Source organism: Scyliorhinus torazame, chromosome 4 (assembly GCF_047496885.1).
Source record: "Scyliorhinus torazame isolate Kashiwa2021f chromosome 4, sScyTor2.1, whole genome shotgun sequence".
NCBI lineage: Eukaryota > Metazoa > Chordata > Chondrichthyes > Carcharhiniformes > Scyliorhinidae > Scyliorhinus > Scyliorhinus torazame.
Genome location: NC_092710.1, coordinates 3,503,837 through 3,523,767, shown reverse-complemented (window position 1 = coordinate 3,523,767; position 19,931 = coordinate 3,503,837). Strand labels below are relative to the sequence as shown.

General features: G+C 52.5%; 1 protein-coding gene and 1 long non-coding RNA gene across 2 annotated transcripts in view; both read right to left on the bottom strand.

The window, feature by feature from the left end:
- The window catches only part of LOC140410097 (uncharacterized), a 116,241-nt gene that overhangs the window by 71,143 nt on the left and 25,167 nt on the right, over positions 1–19,931 (bottom strand). The window lies entirely within an intron of this gene.
- The window catches only part of LOC140411751 (uncharacterized), a 94,450-nt gene that overhangs the window by 70,511 nt on the left and 4,008 nt on the right, over positions 1–19,931 (bottom strand). Inside the window, exons 2-3 of the mRNA XM_072500738.1 lie at positions 19,561–19,661; positions 6,394–6,555 (exon numbers count right to left, since the gene is read on the bottom strand). Of these exons, the coding sequence (XP_072356839.1) occupies positions 6,394–6,555; positions 19,561–19,661 (263 nt within the window). The remainder of the gene's footprint in view (positions 1–6,393; positions 6,556–19,560; positions 19,662–19,931) is intronic.

The following is a 19,931-nucleotide window of genomic DNA, read 5'->3' as shown; positions in this document are numbered from 1 at the left end:
TGGGTATAAAGTGGGGGACACACTGTCAGGGTAATGTAGAGGGAGCTCTACACTGTATCTAACCCATGCTGTACCTGTCCTGGGAGAGATCGATGCTGACACTGGGTATAAAGTGGGGGACACACTGTCAGGGTAATGTAGAGGGAGCTCTACACTGTATCTAACCCGTGCTCTACCTGTACTGGGAGAGCTCGATGCAGACACTGGGTATAAAGTGGGGGACACACTGTCAGGGTAATGTAGAGGGAGCTCTGCACTGAATCTAACCCGTGCTGTACCTGTCCTGGGAGAGCTCGACGTTGACACTGGGTATAAAGTGGGGGACACACTGTCAGGGTAATGTAGAGGGAGCTCTACACTGTATCTAACCCGTGCTGTACCTGTCCTGGGAGAGCTCGATGCTGACACTGGGTATAAAGTGGGGGACACACTGTCAGGGTAATGTAGAGGGAGCTCTACACTGTATCTAACCCGTGCTGTACCTGTCCTGGGAGATCTCGACGTTGACACTGGGTATAAAGTGGGGGACACACTGTCAGGGTAATGTAGAGGGAGCTCTTCACTGTATCTAATCCATGCTGTACCTGTCCTGGGAGAGCTCGATGCTGACACTGGGTATAAAGTGGGGGACACACTGTCAGGGTAATGTAGAGGGAGCTCTACACTGTATCTAACCCGTGCTGTACCTGTCCTGGGAGAGCTCGATGCTGACACTGGGTATAAAGTGGGGGACACACTGTCAGGGTAATGTAGAGGGAGCTCTACACTGTATCTAACCCGTGCTGTACCTGTCCTGGGAGAGCTCGATGCTGACACTGGGTATAAAGTGGGGGACACACTGTCAGGGTAATGTAGAGGGAGCTCTACACTGTATCTAACCCGTGCTGTACCTGTCCTGGGAGAGCTCGACGTTGACACTGGGTATAAATTGGGGGACACATTGTCAGGGTAATGTAGAGGGAGCTCTACACTGTATCTAACCCGTGCTGTACCTGTCCTGGGAGAGCTCGATGCTGACACTGGGTATAAAGTGAGGGGGGGGGCACTGTCAGGGTAAAGCAGAGGGAGCTCTACACTGTATCTAACCCGTGCTGTACCTGTCCTGGGAGAGCTCGATGCTGACACTGGGTATAAAGTGGGGGACACACTGTCAGGGTAATGTAGAGGGAGCTCTACACTGTATCTAACCCGTGCTGTACCTGTCCTGGGAGAGCTCGTTGCTGACACTGGGTATAAAGTGGGGGACACACTGTCAGGGTAATGTAGAGGGAGCTCTACACTGTATCTAACCCGTGCTCTACCTGTACTGGGAGAGCTCGATGCAGACACTGGGTATAAAGTGGGGGACACACTGTCAGGGTAATGTAGAGGGAGCTCTGCACTGAATCTAACCCGTGCTGTACCTGTCCTGGGAGAGCTCGACGTTGACACTGGGTATAAAGTGGGGGACACACTGTCAGGGTAATGTAGAGGGAGCTCTACACTGTATCTAACCCGTGCTGTACCTGTCCTGGGAGAGCTCGATGCTGACACTGGGTATAAAGTGGGGGACACACTGTCAGGGTAATGTAGAGGGAGCTCTACACTGTATCTAACCCGTGCTGTACCTGTCCTGGGAGAGCTCGACGTTGACACTGGGTATAAAGTGGGGGACACACTGTCAGGGTAATGTAGAGGGAGCTCTCCACTGTATCTAATCCATGCTGTACCTGTCCTGGGAGAGCTCGATGCTGACACTGGGTATAAAGTGGGGGACACACTGTCAGGGTAATGTAGAGGGAGCTCTACACTGTATCTAACCCGTGCTGTACCTGTCCTGGGAGAGCTCGATGCTGACACTGGGTATAAAGTGGGGGACACACTGTCAGGGTAATGTAGAGGGAGCTCTACACTGTATCTAAACCGTGCTGTACCTGTCCTGGGAGAGCTCGATGCTGACACTGGGTATAAAGTGGGGGACACACTGTCAGGGTAATGTAGAGGGAGCTCTACACTGTATCTAACCCGTGCTGTACCTGTCCTGGGAGAGCTCGACGTTGACACTGGGTATAAAGTGGGGGACACACTGTCAGGGTAATGTAGAGGGAGCTCTACACTGTATCTAACCCGTGCTGTACCTGTCCTGGGAGAGCTCGATGCTGACACTGGGTATAAAGTGGGGGGGGGACACTGTCAGGGTAATGTAGAGGGCGCTCTACACTGTATCTAACCCGTGCTGTACCTGTCCTGGGAGAGCTCGATGCTGACACTGGGTATAAAGTGGGGGACACACTGTCAGGGTAATGTAGAGGGAGCTCTACACTGTATCTAACCCGTGCTGTACCTATCCTGGGAGAGCTCGATGCTGACACTGGGTATAAAGTGGGGGACACACTGTCAGGGTAATGTAGAGGGAGCTCTACACTGTATCTAACCCATGCTGTACCTGTCCTGGGAGAGATCGATGCTGACACTGGGTATAAAGTGGGGGACACACTGTCAGGGTAATGTAGAGGGAGCTCTACACTGTATCTAACCCATGCTGTACCTGTCCTGGGAGTGCTCGATGCTGACACTGGGTATAAAGTGGGGGGGACACTGTCAGGGTAATGTAGAGGGAGCTCTACACTGTATCTAACCCGTGCTCTACCTGTACTGGGAGAGCTCGATGCAGACACTGGGTATAAAGTGGGGGACACACTGTCAGGGTAATGTAGAGGGAGCTCTGCACTGAATCTAACCCGTGCTGTACCTGTCCTGGGAGAGCTCGACGTTGACACTGGGTATAAAGTGGGGGACACACTGTCAGGGTAATGTAGAGGGAGCTCTACACTGTATCTAACCCGTGCTGTACCTGTCCTGGGAGAGCTCGATGCTGACACTGGGTATAAAGTGGGGGACACACTGTCAGGGTAATGTAGAGGGAGCTCTACACTGTATCTAACCCGTGCTGTACCTGTCCTGGGAGATCTCGACGTTGACACTGGGTATAAAGTGGGGGACACACTGTCAGGGTAATGTAGAGGGAGCTCTTCACTGTATCTAATCCATGCTGTACCTGTCCTGGGAGAGCTCGATGCTGACACTGGGTATAAAGTGGGGGACACACTGTCAGGGTAATGTAGAGGGAGCTCTACACTGTATCTAACCCGTGCTGTACCTGTCCTGGGAGAGCTCGATGCTGACACTGGGTATAAAGTGGGGGACACACTGTCAGGGTAATGTAGAGGGAGCTCTACACTGTATCTAACCCGTGCTGTACCTGTCCTGGGAGAGCTCGATGCTGACACTGGGTATAAAGTGGGGGACACACTGTCAGGGTAATGTAGAGGGAGCTCTACACTGTATCTAACCCGTGCTGTACCTGTCCTGGGAGAGCTCGACGTTGACACTGGGTATAAATTGGGGGACACATTGTCAGGGTAATGTAGAGGGAGCTCTACACTGTATCTAACCCGTGCTGTACCTGTCCTGGGAGAGCTCGATGCTGACACTGGGTATAAAGTGTGGGGGACACTGTCAGGGTAATGTAGAGGGAGCTCTACACTGTATCTAACCCGTGCTCTACCTGTACTGGGAGAGCTCGATGCAGACACTGGGTATAAAGTGGGGGACACACTGTCAGGGTAATGTAGAGGGAGCTCTACACTGTATCTAACCCATGCTGTACCTGTCCTGGGAGTGCTCGATGCTGACACTGGGTATAAAGTGGGGGGGACACTGTCAGGGTAATGTAGAGGGAGCTCTACACTGTATCTAACCCGTGCTCTACCTGTACTGGGAGAGCTCGATGCAGACACTGGGTATAAAGTGGGGGACACACTGTCAGGGTAATGTAGAGGGAGCTCTACACTGTATCTAACCCGTGCTGTACCTGTCCTGGGAGAGCTCGATGCTGACACTGGGTATAAAGTGGAGGACACACTGTCAGGGTAATGTAGAGGGAGCTCTGCACTGAATCTAACCCGTGCTGTACCTGTCCTGGGAGAGCTCGACGTTGACACTGGGTATAAAGTGGGGGACACACTGTCAGGGTAATGTAGAGGGAGCTCTACACTGTATCTAACCCGTGCTGTACCTGTCCTGGGAGAGCTCGATGCTGACACTGGGTATAAAGTGGGGGACACACTGTCAGGGTAATGTAGAGGGAGCTCAACACTGTATCTAACCCGTGCTGTACCTGTCCTGGGAGAGCTCGATGCTGACACTGGGTATAAAGTGGGGGACACACTGTCAGGGTAATGTAGAGGGAGCTCTACACTGTATCTAACCCGTGCTGTACCTGTCCTGGGAGAGCTCGATGCTGACACTGGGTATAAAGTGGGGGACACACTGTCAGGGTAATGTAGAGGGAGCTCTACACTGTATCTAACCCGTGCTGTACCTGTCCTGGGAGAGCTCGACGTTGACACTGGGTATAAATTGGGGGACACATTGTCAGGGTAATGTAGAGGGAGCTCTACACTGTATCTAACCCGTGCTGTACCTGTCCTGGGAGAGATCGATGCTGACACTGGGTATAAAGTGAGGGGGGGGGGCACTGTCAGGGTAAAGCAGAGGGAGCTCTACACTGTATCTAACCCGTGCTGTACCTGTCCTGGGAGAGCTCGATGCTGACACTGGGTATAAAGTGGGGGACACACTGTCAGGGTAATGTAGAGGGAGCTCTACACTGTATCTAACCCGTGCTGTACCTGTCCTGGGAGAGCTCGTTGCTGACACTGGGTATAAAGTGGGGGGGGGACACTGTCAGGGTAATGTAGAGGGAGCTCTACACTGTATCTAACCCGTGCTGTACCTGTCCTGGGAGAGCTCGATGCTGACACTGGGTATAAAGTGGGGGACACACTGTCAGGGTAATGTAGAGGGAGCTCTACACTGTATCTAACCCATGCTGTACCTGTCCTGGGAGAGATCGATGCTGACACTGGGTATAAAGTGGGGGACACACTGTCAGGGTAATGTAGAGGGAGCTCTACACTGTATCTAACCCATGCTGTACCTGTCCTGGGAGTGCTCGATGCTGACACTGGGTATAAAGTGGGGGACACACTGTCAGGGTAATGTAGAGGGAGCTCTACACTGTATCTAACCCGTGCTGTACCTGTCCTGGGAGAGCTCGATGCTGACACTGGGTATAAAGTGGGGGACACACTGTCAGGGTAATGTAGAGGGAGCTCTACACTGTATCTAACCCGTGCTGTACCTGTCCTGGGAGAGCTCGACGTTGACACTGGGTATAAAGTGGGGGACACACTGTCAGGGTAATGTAGAGGGAGCTCTCCACTGTATCTAATCCATGCTGTACCTGTCCTGGGAGAGCTCGATGCTGACACTGGGTATAAAGTGGGGGACACACTGTCAGGGTAATGTAGAGGGAGCTCTACACTGTATCTAACCCGTGCTGTACCTGTCCTGGGAGAGCTCGATGCTGACACTGGGTATAAAGTGGGGGACACACTGTCAGGGTAATGTAGAGGGAGCTCTACACTGTATCTAACCCGTGCTGTACCTGTCCTGGGAGAGCTCGATGCTGACACTGGGTATAAAGTGGGGGACACACTGTCAGGGTAATGTAGAGGGAGCTCTACACTGTATCTAACCCGTGCTGTACCTGTCCTGGGAGAGCTCGATGCTGACACTGGGTATAAAGTGGGCACACACTGTCAGGGTAATGTAGAGGGAGCTCTACACTGTATCTAACCCGTGCTGTACCTGTCCTGGGAGAGCTCGATGCTGACACTGGGTATAAAGTTGGGGACACACTGTCAGGGTAATGTAGAGGGAGCTCTACACTGTATCTAACCCGTGCTGTACCAGTCCTGGGAGAGCTCGATGCTGACACTGGGTATAAAGTGAGGGGGGGGCACTGTCAGGGTAATGTAGAGGGAGCTCTACACTGTATCTAACCCGTGCTGTACCTGTCCTGGGAGAGCTCGATGCTGACACTGGGTATAAAGTGGGGGACACACTGTCAGGGTAATGTAGAGGGAGCTCTACACTGTATCTAACCCGTGCTGTACCTGTCCTGGGAGAGCTCGATGCTGACACTGGGTATAAAGTGAGGGGGGGGCACTGTCAGGGTAATGTAGAGGGAGCTCTACACTGTATCTAACCCGTGCTGTACCTGTCCTGGGAGCGCTCGATGCTGCCACTGGGTATAAAGTGGGGGACACACTGTCAGGGTAATGTAGAGGGAGCTCTACACTGTATCTAACCCGTGCTGTACCTGTCCTGGGAGAGCTCGATGCTGACACTGGGTATAAAGTGGGGGACACACAGTCAGGGTAATGTAGAGGGAGCTCTACACTGTATCTAACCCGTGCTGTACCTGTCCTGGGAGCACTCGACGCTGACAGCGGGCCTGTCGATGACGGAGACTCTGAACTATCTCTGATGTTAAGAGCCACGTACCTCTCCGTCGCTCATGAGGAGGAGCTTGTCGAACATGTGGTAAATCTGCGAGGAGGGCTGGTGAATCGACGTAACGACCGTCTTTTGATGCTTTTCCACGTAACGTTTTAGGGTGGCGCACAAGCTGTACGCAGTGCTGGAGTCCAGACCGGAGGTGGGTTCCTGCGAGGCAGAACATTCACAGCTTTCAACGCACGGTGAGACCGTCCACTCTGCCGGAGCGGGGAAGGGGGAACCGCAGGGGTGGAGGACAGGGCGAGGGAACCGGTTTGGGGAGGAATTATCTCCCTCGGAGGCCGGGGACATTACCCTGGGGAGGGGGGGGGGGGCACCATCGACGCCAATGATTTGGCAAAGGAGCCAAATGGACGGTCGCCACCGGTGAGGCCAAGACAGGCCGGAGCGTGGGTTGGGAAGAGGAGGCAGAGCGGGACGTGGATCGTCTAGCGGGTCAGCAATTCGACCGAATAATCACAGGGCGACAGAATCGCGGCAGTGCCGAAGGACTCGAGGGTGACCGGAGGGGAGGGGGCGGCCGGGAATGGGCAGGCAAGGGGAGTTGAGGCCACATCAGGGCGGCTAGGAGGCTGAGTGGCCTCCTCCTCTCCCAAATCCCATGTTCCTGTGGAGGAAGGCGAGAGGGAGCATGAAACAGGGATAGAGAAGGATAACGGGATAGCAGAGGAGGGAGGGAGGCAGCGAGGAACGGCACGACTGAAGGGTGGGGGAAGGCCATGTTGGAGAGTGGGAGGGAGGGAGGGAGCGTGAAGGGAAGGGGGGGGAAGAGGGGGAAGGGAGGGTTTGAGAGAGGGAGAAGGGAGCGGGGAGGAAAGGATAAGGTGGCGGGTGAGATGGAAAGGCCGTAAGGTGAAAAAGAAGAGGGAGGGATGGAGAGAGGGAGAGGGAGAGAAAGGGGATGGAGAGAGGGGGTGAGAGAGGGGAAGATGGAGAGTGGGAGAGTGAGAGAGAGGGAAAGACGGAGAGTGGGAGTGAGAAAGGGGAAGATGGAGAGAGGGAGAGAGAGAAAGGGGAAGATGGAGAGAGAGTGAGAAAGGGGAAGATGGAGCGAGAGAGTGAGAAAGGGGAAGATGGAGAGAGGGAGTGAGAAAGGGGAAGATGGAGAGAGAGAGTGAGAAAGGGGAAGATGGAGAGAGAGAGTGAGAAAGGGGAAGATGGAGAGAGGGAGAGTGAGAAAGGGGAAGGTGGAGAGAGAGAGTGAGAAAGGGGAAGGTGGAGAGAGAGAGTGAGAAAGGGGAAGGTGGAGAGAGAGAGTGAGAAAGGGGAAGGTGGAGAGAGAGAGTGAGAGAGGGGAAGATGGAGAGAGGGAGAGTGAGAAAGGGGAAGATGGAGAGAGAGAGAGAGAGAGAGAAAGGGGAAGGTGGAGAGAGAGAGAGAGAAAGGGGAAGATGGAGAGAGAGAGAGTGAGAAAGGGGAAGATGGAGAGAGAGAGAGTGAGAAAGGGGAAGATGGAGAGAGGGAGAGAGAGAAAGGGGAAGGTGGAGAGAGAGAGAGAGAAAGGGGAAGATGGAGAGAGAGAGAGTGAGAAAGGGGAAGGTGGAGAGAGAGTGAGAAAGGGGAAGATGGAGAGAGAGAGAGAGAGAAAGGGGAAGATGGAGAGAGAGAGAGAAAGGGGAAGATGGAGAGAGAGAGAGTGAGAAAGGGGAAGATGGAAAGAGAGAGTGAGAAAGGGGAAGATGGAGAGAGAGAGAGAGAGAGAGAAAGGGGAAGGTGGAGAGAGAGAGAGAGAAAGGGGAAGATGGAGAGAGAGAGTGAGAAAGGGGAAGGTGGAGAGAGAGAGTGAGAAAGGGGAAGATGGAGAGAGAGAGTGAGAAAGGGGAAGATGGAGAGAGAGAGAGTGAGAAAGGGGAAGATGGAGAGAGGGAGTGAGAAAGGGGAAGATGGAGAGAGAGAGTGAGAAAGGGGAAGGTGGAGAGAGAGAGAGAGTGAGAAAGGGGAAGGTGGAGAGAGAGTGAGAAAGGGGAAGGTGGAGAGAGAGAGTGAGAAAGGGGAAGATGGAGAGAGAGTGAGAAAGGGGAAGATGGAGAGAGAGAGTGAGAAAGGGGAAGGTGGAGAGAGAGAGTGAGAAAGGGGAAGATGGAGAGAGAGAGAGAGTGAGAAAGGGGAAGATGGAGAGAGAGAGTGAGAAAGGGGAAGATGGAGAGAGAGAGAGTGAGAAAGGGGAAGATGGAGAGAGAGTGAGAAAGGGGAAGATGAAGAGAGAGAGAGTGAGAAAGGGGAAGATGGAGAGAGAGAGAGAGAAAGGGGAAGATGGAGAGAGAGAGAGAGAAAGGGGAAGATGGAGAGAGAGAGAGTGAGAAAGGGGAAGATGGAGAGAGAGAGTAAGAAAGGGGAAGGTGGAGAGAGAGAGTAAGAAAGGGGAAGGTGGAGAGAGAGAGAGTGAGAAAGGGGAAGATGGAGAGAGGGAGTGAGAAAGGGGAAGATGGAGAGAGAGAGAGAAAGGGGAAGATGGAGAGAGAGTGAGAAAGGGGAAGATGAAGAGAGAGAGAGAGAAAGGGGAAGATGGAGAGAGAGAGTGAGAAAGGGGAAGGTGGAGAGAGAGAGAGTGAGAAAGGGGAAGATGGAGAGAGAGAGAGAGAAAGGGGAAGACGGAGAGAGAGAGAGAGAAAGGGGAAGGTGGAGAGAGAGAGTGAGAAAGGGGAAGGTGGAGAGAGAGAGTGAGAAAGGGGAAGGTGGAGAGAGAGAGTGAGAAAGGGGAAGGTGGAGAGAGGGAGAGTGAGAAAGGGGAAGATGGAGAGAGAGAGTGAGAAAGGGGAAGGTGGAGAGAGAGAGTGAGAAAGGGGAAGATGGAGAGAGAGAGAGTGAGAAAGGGGAAGGTGGAGAGAGGGAGAGAGAAAGGGGAAGATGGAGAGAGAGAGTGAGAAAGGGGAAGGTGGAGAGAGAGAGAGTGAGAAAGGGGAAGATGGAGAGAGAGAGAGAGAGAAAGGGGAAGATGGAGAGAGAGAGAGAGAAAGGGGAAGATGGAGAGAGAGAGAGAGAAAGGGGAAGGTGGAGAGAGAGAGAGTGAGAAAGGGGAAGATGGAGAGAGAGAGTGAGAAGGGGAAGGTGGAGAGAGGGAGAGAGAAAGGGGAAGATGGAGAGAGAGAGTGAGAAAGGGGAAGATGGAGAGAGAGAGTGAGAAAGGGGAAGATGGAGAGAGAGAGAGTGAGAAAGGGGAAGATGGAGAGAGAGAGAGTGAGAAAGGGGAAGGTGGAGAGAGAGAGAGTGAGAAGGGGAAGTTGGAGAGAGAGAGTGAGAAAGGGGAAGGTGGAGAGAGAGAGAGTGAGAAAGGGGAAGGTGGAGAGAGAGAGAGTGAGAAAGGGGAAGGTGGAGAGAGAGAGAGTGAGAAAGGGGAAGATGGAGAGAGAGAGAGAGAAAGGGGAAGATGGAGAGAGAGAGAGTGAGAAAGGGGAAGGTGGAGAGAGAGAGAGTGAGAAGGGGAAGATGGAGAGAGAGAGTGAGAAAGGGGAAGATGGAGAGAGAGAGAGAGAAAGGGGAAGATGGAGAGAGAGAGAGAGAAAGGGGAAGATGGAGAGAGAGAGAGGAGAAAGGGGAAGGTGGTGAGAGAGAGAGTGAGAAAGGGGAAGGTGGAGAGAGTGAGAGTGAGAAAGGGGAAGATGGAGAGAGAGAGTGAGAAAGGGGAAGATGGAGAGAGAGAGTGAGAAAGGGGAAGATGGAGAGAGGGAGAGATAGAAAGGGGAAGGTGGAGAGAGAGAGAGTGAGAAAGGGGAAGGTGGTGAGAGAGAGTGAGAAAGGGGAAGATGGAGAGAGAGAGAGAGAAAGGGAAGGTGGAGAGAGAGAGAGAGAGAAAGGGGAAGGTGGAGAGAGAGAGTGAGAAAGGGGAAGGTGGAGAGAGAGAGAGAGAGAGAAAGGGGAAGATGGAGAGAGAGAGTGAGAAAGGGGAAGGTGGAGAGAGAGAGTGAGAAGGGGAAGGTGGGGAGAGAGAGAGTGAGAAAGGGGGAAGATGGAGAGAGAGAGTGAGAAAGGGGAAGGTGGAGAGAGAGAGAGAGAGAAGGGGAAGATGGAGAGAGAGAGTGAGAAAGGGGAAGGTGGAGAGAGAGAGAGAGAAAGGGGAAGATGGAGAGAGAGAGTGAGAAAGGGGAAGGTGGAGAGAGAGAGAGAGAAAGGGGAAGGTGGAGAGAGAGAGAGTGAGAAAGGGGAAGGTGGAGAGAGAGAGAGTGAGAAAGGGGAAGGTGGAGAGAGAGAGTGAGAAAGGGGAAGGTGGTGAGAGAGAGTGAGAAAGGGGAAGATGGAGAGAGAGTGAGAAAGGGGAAGGTGGAGAGAGAGAGAGTGAGAAAGGGGAAGATGGGAGAGAGAGAGTGAGAAAGGGGAAGGTGGAGAGAGAGAGAGAGAGACAAGGGGAAGGTGGAGAGAGAGAGAGAGAGAAAGGGGAAGGTGGAGGTGGTGAGTGAGAGTGGAAGGGGAGTGGAGAGTGAGAGTGAGAATGGGGAAGATGGTGAGTGAGAGTGTGAGAAGGGGTTGTGGAGAGAGAGAGAGTGAGTAAGGGGAAGATGGAGAGAGGGAGAGTGAGAAAGGGGAAGATGGAGAGTGAGAGAGTGAGAATGGGGAAGATGTGAGAGAGAGAGAGTGAGAAAGGGGATGGTGGTGAGTGAGAGTGAGAATGGGGAAGGTGGAGAGAGAGAGAGTGAGAAAGGGGAAGATGGAGAGAGGGAGTGAGAAAGGGGAAGGTGGAGAGAGAGAGAGAGAAAGGGGAAGGTGGAGAGAGAGAGTGAGAAAGGGAAGATGGAGAGAGAGAGTGAGAAAGGGGAAGATGGAGAGAGAGAGAGTGAGAAAGGGGAAGATGAGAGAGAGAGAGTGAGAAAGGGGATGATGGAGAGAGGGAGAGTGAGAAAGGGGAAGGTGGAGAGAGAGAGAGTGAGAAAGGGGAAGGTGGAGAGAGAGAGAGTGAGAAAGGGGAAGGTGGAGAGAGAGAGTGAGAAAGGGGAGATGGAGAGAGAGAGAGAAAGGGAAGATGGAGAGAGAGAGTGAGAAAGGGGAAGATGGAGAGAGAGAGAGAAAGGGGAAGATGGAGAGAGAGAGTGAGAAAGGGGAAGATGGAGAGAGAGAGAGTGAGAAAGGGGAAGATGGAGAGAGAGAGAGAGAGAAAGGGGAAGATGGAGAGAGAGAGAGTGAGAAAGGGGAAGATGGAGAGAGAGTGAGAAAGGGGAAGGTGGAGAGAGAGAGAGTGAGAAAGGGGAAGATGGAGAGAGAGAGAGAGAGAAAGGGGAAGATGGAGAGAGAGAGAGAAAGGGGAAGGTGGAGAGAGAGAGAGTGAGAAAGGGGAAGATGGAGAGAGAGAGAGAAAGGGGAAGATGGAGAGAGAGAGAGTGAGAAAGGGGAAGGTGGAGAGAGAGAGAGTGAGAAAGGGGAAGATGGAGAGAGAGAGTGAGAAAGGGGAAGATGGGAGAGAGAGTGAGAAAGGGGAAGATGGAGAGAGTGAGAAAGGGGAAGGTGGAGAGAGAGAGAGAGAGAAAGGGGAAGGTGGAGAGAGAGAGAGAGAGAAAGGGGAGGTGGAGAGAGAGAGTGAGAAAGGGGAAGGTGGAGAGAGAGAGAGTGAGAAAGGGGAAGATGGAGAGAGAGAGAGAGAAAGGGGAAGAAGGAGAGAGAGAGAGAGAAAGGGGAAGGTGGAGAGAGAGAGTGAGAAAGGGGAAGGTGGAGAGAGAGAGTGAGAAAGGGGAAGGTGGAGAGAGAGAGTGAGAAAGGGAAGGTGGAGAGAGGGAGAGTGAGAAAGGGGAAGATGGAGAGAGAGAGTGAGAAAGGGGAAGGTGGTGAGAGAGAGTGAGAAAGGGGAAGATGGAGAGAGAGAGAGTGAGAAAGGGGAAGGTGGAGAGAGGGAGAGAGAAAGGGGAAGATGGAGAGAGAGAGTGAGAAAGGGGAAGGTGGAGAGAGAGAGAGTGAGAAAGGGGAAGATGGAGAGAGAGAGAGAGAAAGGGGAAGATGGAGAGAGAGAGAGAGAAAGGGGAAGATGGAGAGAGAGAGAGAGAAAGGGGAAGGTGGAGAGAGAGAGAGTGAGAAAGGGGAAGATGGAGAGAGAGAGTGAGAAAGGGGAAGGTGGAGAGAGGGAGAGAGAAAGGGGAAGTGGAGAGAGAGAGTGAGAAAGGGGAAGATGGAGAGAGAGAGTGAGAAAGGGGAGATGGAGAGAGAGAGAGAGAAAGGGGAAGATGGAGAGAGAGAGAGTGAGAAAGGGGAAGGTGGAGAGAGAGAGAGTGAGAAAGGGGAAGATGGAGAGAGAGAGTGAGAAAGGGGAAGGTGGAGAGAGAGAGAGTGAGAAAGGGGAAGGTGGAGAGAGAGAGAGTGAGAAAGGGGAAGGTGGAGAGAGAGAGAGTGAGAAAGGGGAAGATGGAGAGAGAGAGAGAGAGAAAGGGGAAGATGGAGAGAGAGAGAGTGAGAAAGGGGAAGGTGGAGAGTGGAGAGTGAGAAAGGGGAGATGGAGAGAGAGAGTGAGAAAGGGGAAGATGGAGAGAGAGAGAGAGAAAGGGGAAGATGGAGAGAGAGAGAGAGAAAGGGGAAGATGGAGAGAGAGAGAGTGAGAAAGGGGAAGGTGGAGAGAGAGAGAGTGAGAAAGGGGAAGGTGGAGAGAGAGAGAGTGAGAAAGGGGAAGATGGAGAGAGAGAGTGAGAAAGGGGAAGATGGGAGAGAGAGAGTGAGAAAGGGGAAGATGGAGAGAGGGAGAGATAGAAAGGGGAAGGTGGAGAGAGAGAGAGTGAGAAAGGGGAAGGTGGAGAGAGAGAGTGAGAAAGGGGAAGATGGAGAGAGAGAGAGAGAAAGGGGAAGGTGGAGAGAGAGAGAGAGAGAAAGGGGAAGGTGGAGAGAGAGAGTGAGAAAGGGGAAGGTGGAGAGAGAGAGAGAGAGAGAAAGGGGAAGATGGAGAGAGAGAGTGAGAAAGGGGAAGGTGGAGAGAGAGAGTGAGAAAGGGGAAGGTGGGAGAGAGAGAGTGAGAAAGGGAAGATGGAGAGAGAGAGTGAGAAAGGGGAAGGTGGAGAGAGAGAGAGAGAGAAAGGGGAAGATGGAGAGAGAGAGTGAGAAAGGGGAAGGTGGAGAGAGAGAGAGAGAAAGGGGAAGATGGAGAGAGAGAGTGAGAAAGGGGAAGGTGGAGAGAGAGAGAGAGAAAGGGGAAGGTGGAGAGAGAGAGAGTGAGAAAGGGGAAGGTGGAGAGAGAGAGAGTGAGAAAGGGGAAGGTGGAGAGAGAGAGTGAGAAAGGGGAAGGTGGAGAGAGAGAGTGAGAAAGGGGAAGATGGAGAGAGAGTGAGAAAGGGGAAGGTGGAGAGAGAGAGAGTGAGAAAGGGGAAGATGGAGAGAGAGAGTGAGAAAGGGGAAGGTGGAGAGAGAGAGAGAGAGAAAGGGGAAGGTGGAGAGAGAGAGAGTGAGAAAGGGGAAGGTGGAGAGAGAGAGTGAGAAAGGGGAAGATGGAGAGAGAGAGTGAGAAAGGGGAAGATGGAGAGAGAGAGAGTGAGAAAGGGGAAGATGGAGAGAGAGAGAGTGAGAAAGGGGAAGATGGAGAGAGGAGAGTGAGAAAGGGGAAGATGGAGAGAGAGAGAGTGAGAAAGGGGAAGGTGGAGAGAGAGAGAGTGAGAAGGGAAGGTGGAGAGAGAGAGTGAGAAAGGGGAGGTGGGAGGAGAGAGAGTGAGAAAGGGGAAGATGGAGAGAGGGAGTGAGAAAGGGGAAGGTGGAGAGAGAGAGTGAGAAAGGGGAAGGTGGTGAGAGAGAGTGAGAAAGGGGAGATGGAGAGAGAGAGTGAGAAAGGGGAAGGTGGAGAGAGAGAGGTGAGAAAGGGGAAGTGGAGAGAGAGAGTGAGAAAGGGGAAGATGGAGAGAGAGAGTGAGAAGGGGAAGGTGGAGAGAGAGAGGGAGAAAGGGAAGGTGGAGAGAGAGAGAGTGAGAAGGGGAAGGTGGAGAGAGAGAGTGAGAAAGGGGAAGGTGGAGAGAGAGAGAGAAAGGGGAAGATGGAGAGAGAGAGTGAGAAGGGGAAGATGGAAGTGAGTGAGAAAGGGGAAGATGGAGAGGAGAGAGTGAGAAGGGGGAAGATGGAGAGAGAGAGTGAGAAGGGAGATGGAGAGAGAGAGAGAGAGAAAGGGAAGATGGAGAGAGAGAGAGTGAGAAAGGGGGAAGATGGAGAGAGAGTGAGAAAGGGGAAGGTGGAGAGAGAGAGTGAGAAAGGGGAAGATGGAGAGAGAGAGAGAGAGAAAGGGGAAGTGGAGAGAGAGAGAGAAAGGGGAAGGTGGAGAGAGAGAGAGTGAGAAAGGGGAAGATGGAGAGAGAGAGAGAAGGGGAAGAGGAGAGAGAGAGAGTGAGAAAGGGGAAGGTGGAGAGAGAGAGAGTGAGAAAGGGGAAGATGGAGAGAGAGAGTGAGAAAGGGGAAGATGGAGAGAGAGAGTGAGAAAGGGGAAGATGGAGAGATGAGAGTGAGAAAGGGGAAGGTGGAGAAGAGAGAGAGAGTGAGAAAGGGGAAGATGGAGAGAGAGAGAGTGAGAAAGGGGAAGATGGAGAGAGAGAGTGAGAAAGGGGAAGATGGAGAGAGAGAGAGTGAGAGAAGGGGAAGATGGAGAGAGAGAGTGAGAAAGGGGAGATGGTGGAGAGAGAGAGAGTGAGAAAGGGGAAGGTGGAGAGAGAGAGTGAGAAAGGGGAAGATGGAGAGAGAGAGTGAGAAAGGGGAAGATGGAGAGAGAGAGAGTGAGAAAGGGGAAGTGGAGAGAGAGAGTGAGAAAGGGGAAGATGGAGAGAGAGAGAGTGAGAAAGGGGAAGGTGGAGAGAGAGAGAGTGAGAAAGGGGAAGGTGGAGAGAGAGAGTGAGAAAGGGGAAGGTGGAGAGAGAGAGTGAGAAAGGGAAGATGGAGAGAGAGAGTGAGAAAGGGGAAGATGGAGAGAGAGAGAGAAAGGGGATGGTGGAGAGAGAGAGTGAGAAAGGGGAAGATGGAGAGAGAGAGAGAGAAAGGGGAAGATGGAGAGAGAGAGTGAGAAAGGGAAGGTGGAGAGAGAGAGAGTGAGAAAGGGGAAGATGGAGAGAGAGAGTGAGAAAGGGGAGATGGAGAGAGAGAGAGTGAGAAAGGGGAAGTTGGAGAGAGAGAGTGAGAAAGGGGAAGATGGAGAGAGAGAGAGAGAAAGGGGAAGATGGAGAGAGAGAGAGTGAGAAAGGGGAAGATGGAGAGAGAGAGTGAGAAAGGGGAAGGTGGAGAGAGAGAGAGTGAGAAAGGGGAAGTGGAGAGAGAGAGTGAGAAAGGGGAAGATGGAGAGAGAGAGTGAGAAAGGGGAAGATGGAGAGAGAGAGTGAGAAAGGGGAAGGTGGGAGAGAGAGAGTGAGAAAGGGGAAGATGGAGAGAGAGAGAGAGAGAAAGGGGAAGATGGAGAGAGAGAGTGAGAAAGGGGAAGGTGGAGAGAGAGAGAGTGAGAAAGGGGGAGATGGAGAGAGAGAGTGAGAAAGGGGAAGGTGGAGAGAGAGAGAGAAAGGGAAGGTGGAGAGAGAGAGAGTGAGAAGGGGAAGGTGGAGAGTGAGAAAGGGGAAGGTGGAGAGAGAGAGAGTGAGAAAGGGGAAGATGGAGAGAGAGAGTGAGAAAGGGGAAGGTGGAGAGAGAGAGAGAGAAAGGGGAAGATGGAGAGAGAGAGAGTGAGAAAGGGAAGGTGGAGAGAGAGAGAGTGAGAAAGGGGAAGGTGGAGAGAGAGAGAGAGAAAGGGGAAGATGGAGAGAGAGAGTGTGAGAAAGGGGAAGGTGGAGAGAGAGAGAGTGAGAAAGGGGAAGATGGAGAGAGAGAGTGAGAAAGGGGAAGATGGAGAGAGAGAGAGAGAGAAAGGGGAAGATGGAGAGAGAGAGAGAGAGAAAGGGGAAGAGTGGAGAGAGAGAGAGTGAGAAAGGGGAAGGTGGAGAGAGAGAGAGTGAGAAAGGGGAAGATGGAGAGAGAGAGAGTGAGAAAGGGGAAGGTGGAGAGAGAGAGAGTGAGAAAGGGGAAGGTGGAGAGAGAGAGAGAGAGAAAGGGGAAGATGGAGAGAGAGAGAGTGAGAAAGGGAAGATGGAGAGAGAGAGAGTGAGAAAGGGGAAGATGGAGAGAGAGAGAGTGAGAAAGGGGAAGATGGAGAGAGAGAGAGTGAGAAAGGGGAAGATGGGAGAGAGAGAGAGAGAAAGGGGAAGATGGAGAGAGAGAGAGTGAGAAAGGGGAAGGTGGAGAGAGAGAGTGAGAAAGGGGAAGATGGAGAGAGAGAGAGTGAGAAAGGGGAAGGTGGAGAGAGAGAGAGAGAGAAAGGGGAAGGTGGAGAGAGAGAGTGAGAAAGGGGAAGGTGGAGAGAGAGAGAGAGAAAGGGGAAGATGGAGAGAGAGAGAGTGAGAAAGGGGAAGGTGGAGAGAGAGAGAGAGAGAAAGGGGAAGATGGAGAGAGAGAGTGAGAAAGGGGAAGATGGAGAGAGAGAGAGAGAAAGGGGAAGATGGAGAGAGAGAGAGTGAGAAAGGGGAAGGTGGAGAGAGAGAGTGAGAAAGGGGAAGGTGGAGAGAGAGAGAGTGAGAAAGGGGAAGATGGAGAGAGAGAGTGAGAAAGGGGAAGGTGGAGAGAGAGAGTGAGAAAGGGGAAGATGGAGAGAGAGAGAGTGAGAAAGGGGAAGGTGGGAGAGAAGAGAGTGAGAAAGGGGAAGATGGAGAGAGAGAGAGTGAGAAAGGGGAAGATGGAGAGAGAGAGTGAGAAAGGGGAAGGTGGAGAGAGAGAGTGAGAAAGGGGAAGATGGAGAGAGAGAGTGAGAAAGGGGAAGATGGAGAGAGAGAGAGTGAGAAAGGGGAAGATGGAGAGAGAGAGTGAGAAAGGGGAAGGTGGAGAGAGAGAGAGTGAGAAAGGGGAAGATGGAGAGAGAGAGAGTGAGAAAGGGGAAGATGGAGAGAGAGAGTGAGAAAGGGGAAGATGGAGAGAGAGAGTGAGAAAGGGGAAGGTGGAGAGAGAGAGAGTGAGAAAGGGGAAGATGGAGAGAGAGAGTGAGAAAGGGGAAGATGGAGAGAGAGAGAGTGAGAAAGGGGAAGATGGAGAGAGAGAGTGAGAAAGGGGAAGGTGGAGAGAGAGAGAGTGAGAAAGGGGAAGATGGAGAGAGAGAGAGTGAGAAAGGGGAAGATGGAGAGAGAGAGTGAGAAAGGGGAAGTGGAGAGAGAGAGAGTGAGAAAGGGAAGATGGAGAGAGAGAGTGAGAAAGGGGAAGGTGGAGAGAGAGAGTGAGAAAGGGGAAGATGGAGAGAGAGAGTGAGAAGGGGAAGATGGAGAGAGAGAGAGAGAAAGGGGAAGATGGGAGAGAGAGAGTGAGAAAGGGGAAGGTGGAGAGAGAGAGAGAGAAAGGGGAAGGTGGAGAGAGAGTGAGAAAGGGGGAAGATGGAGAGAGAGAGAGTGAGAAAGGGGAAGGTGGAGAGAGAGAGTGAGAAAGGGGACGATGGAGAGAGAGAGAGTGAGAAAGGGGAAGATGGAGAGAGAGAGAGAGAGAAAGGGGAAGATGGAGAGAGAGAGTGAGAAAGGGGAAGATGGAGAGAGAGAGTGAGAAAGGGGAAGATGGAGAGAGAGAGAGTGAGAAAGGGGAAGATGGAGAGAGAGAGTGAGAAAGGGGAAGATGGAGAGAGAGAGAGTGAGAAAGGGGAAGGTGGAGAGAGAGAGAGTGAGAAAGGGGAAGATGGAGAGAGAGAGTGAGAAAGGGGAAGGTGGAGAGAGAGAGTGAGAAAGGGGAAGATGGAGAGAGAGAGTGAGAAAGGGGAAGATGGAGAGAGAGAGAGAGAAAGGGGAAGATGGGAGAGAGAGAGTGAGAAAGGGGAAGGTGGAGAGAGAGAGAGAGAGAAAGGGGAAGGTGGAGAGAGAGTGAGAAAGGGGAAGATGGAGAGAGAGAGAGAGAGAAAGGGGAAGGTGGAGAGAGAGAGAGTGAGAAAGGGGAAGGTGGAGAGAGAGAGTGAGAAAGGGGACGATGGAGAGAGAGAGAGTGAGAAAGGGGGAAGATGGAGAGAGAGAGAGAGAGAAAGGGGAAGATGGAGAGAGAGAGAGTGAGAAAGGGGAAGATGGAGAGAGAGAGTGAGAAAGGGGAAGATGGAGAGAGAGAGTGAGAAGGGGAAGATGGAGAGAGAGAGAGAGAAAGGGGAAGATGGAGAGAGAGAGAGTGAGAAAGGGGAAGATGGAGAGAGAGAGTGAGAAAGGGGAAGATGGAGAGAGAGAGTGAGAAAGGGGAAGGTGGAGAGAGAGAGTGAGAAAGGGGACGATGGAGAGAGAGAGAGTGAGAAAGGGGAAGATGGAGAGAGAGAGAGAGAGAAAGGGGAAGATGGAGAGAGAGAGAGTGAGAAAGGGGAAGATGGAGAGAGAGAGTGAGAAAGGGGAAGATGGAGAGAGAGAGAGAGAGAAAGGGGAAGGTGGAGAGAGAGAGAGTGAGAAAGGGGAAGATGGAGAGAGAGAGTGAGAAAGGGGAAGATGGAGAGAGAGAGAGTGAGAAAGGGGAAGGTGGAGAGAGAGAGAGAGAAAGGGGAAGATGGAGAGAGAGAGTGAGAAAGGGGAAGATGGAGAGAGAGAGAGTGAGAAAGGGGAAGATGGAGAGAGAGAGAGAGAAAGGGGAAGGTGGAGAGAGAGAGAGAGAAAGGGGAAGATGGAGAGAGAGAGTGAGAAAGGGGAAGATGGAGAGAGAGAGAGTGAGGAAGGGGAAGGTGGAGAGAGAGAGTGAGAAAGGGGAAGATGGAGAGAGAGAGTGAGAGAAGGGGAGAGGAGAGAGAGAGAGTGAGAAAGGGGAGATGGAGAGAGAGAGTGAGAAAGGGGAAGGTGGAGAGAGAGAGTGAGAAAGGGGAAGGTGGAGAGAGAGAGAGAGAGAAAGGGCGAAGATGGAGAGAGAGAGAGTGAGAAAGGGGAAGATGGAGAGAGAGAGAGAGAAAGGGGAAGGTGGAGAGAGAGAGTGAGAAAGGGAAGGTGGAGAGAGAGAGAGTGAGAAAGGGGAAGATGGAGAGAGAGAGAGAGAAAGGGGAAGGTGGAGAGAGAGAGAGTGAGAAAGGGGAAGATGGGAGAGAGAGAAGGGAGAAAGGGGAGGTGGAGAGAGAGAGAGAAGGGGAAGATGGAGAGAGAGAGAGAGAAAGGGGAGATGGAGAGAGGGAGTGAGAAAGGGGAAGATGGAGAGAGAGAGTAAAATGCAATGTAAGAATGGAGCTGGGCAGAGACGGCGAGAGGGAGAGGAAAGGGAGAACGGGGAGTGTCTTACATCCAGCAGCATGACCGCCGGGTCCGATAGAAGCTCGCAGGCGATGTTCGCCCGCTTCCGTTCACCGCCAGAGAGTCCACGGCTAAAATCACCACCGACCACTGCTCAGGAGAGAGGCAGAAACAGGCTCAGATACACAGACAAACGGCAACTGCAGTGCGGACATTATGTTACTGGTCTAATAACCCAGGGTACAGCAGTGTAGGGGTTATGTTACTGGACTAATAATCCAGGGTACAGCAGTGTAGGGATTATGTTACTGGACTAATAATCCAGGGTACAGCAGTGTAGGGTTATGTTACTGGACTAATAATCCAGGGTACAGCAGTGTAGGGATTATGTTACTGGACTAATAATCCAGGGTACGAGCA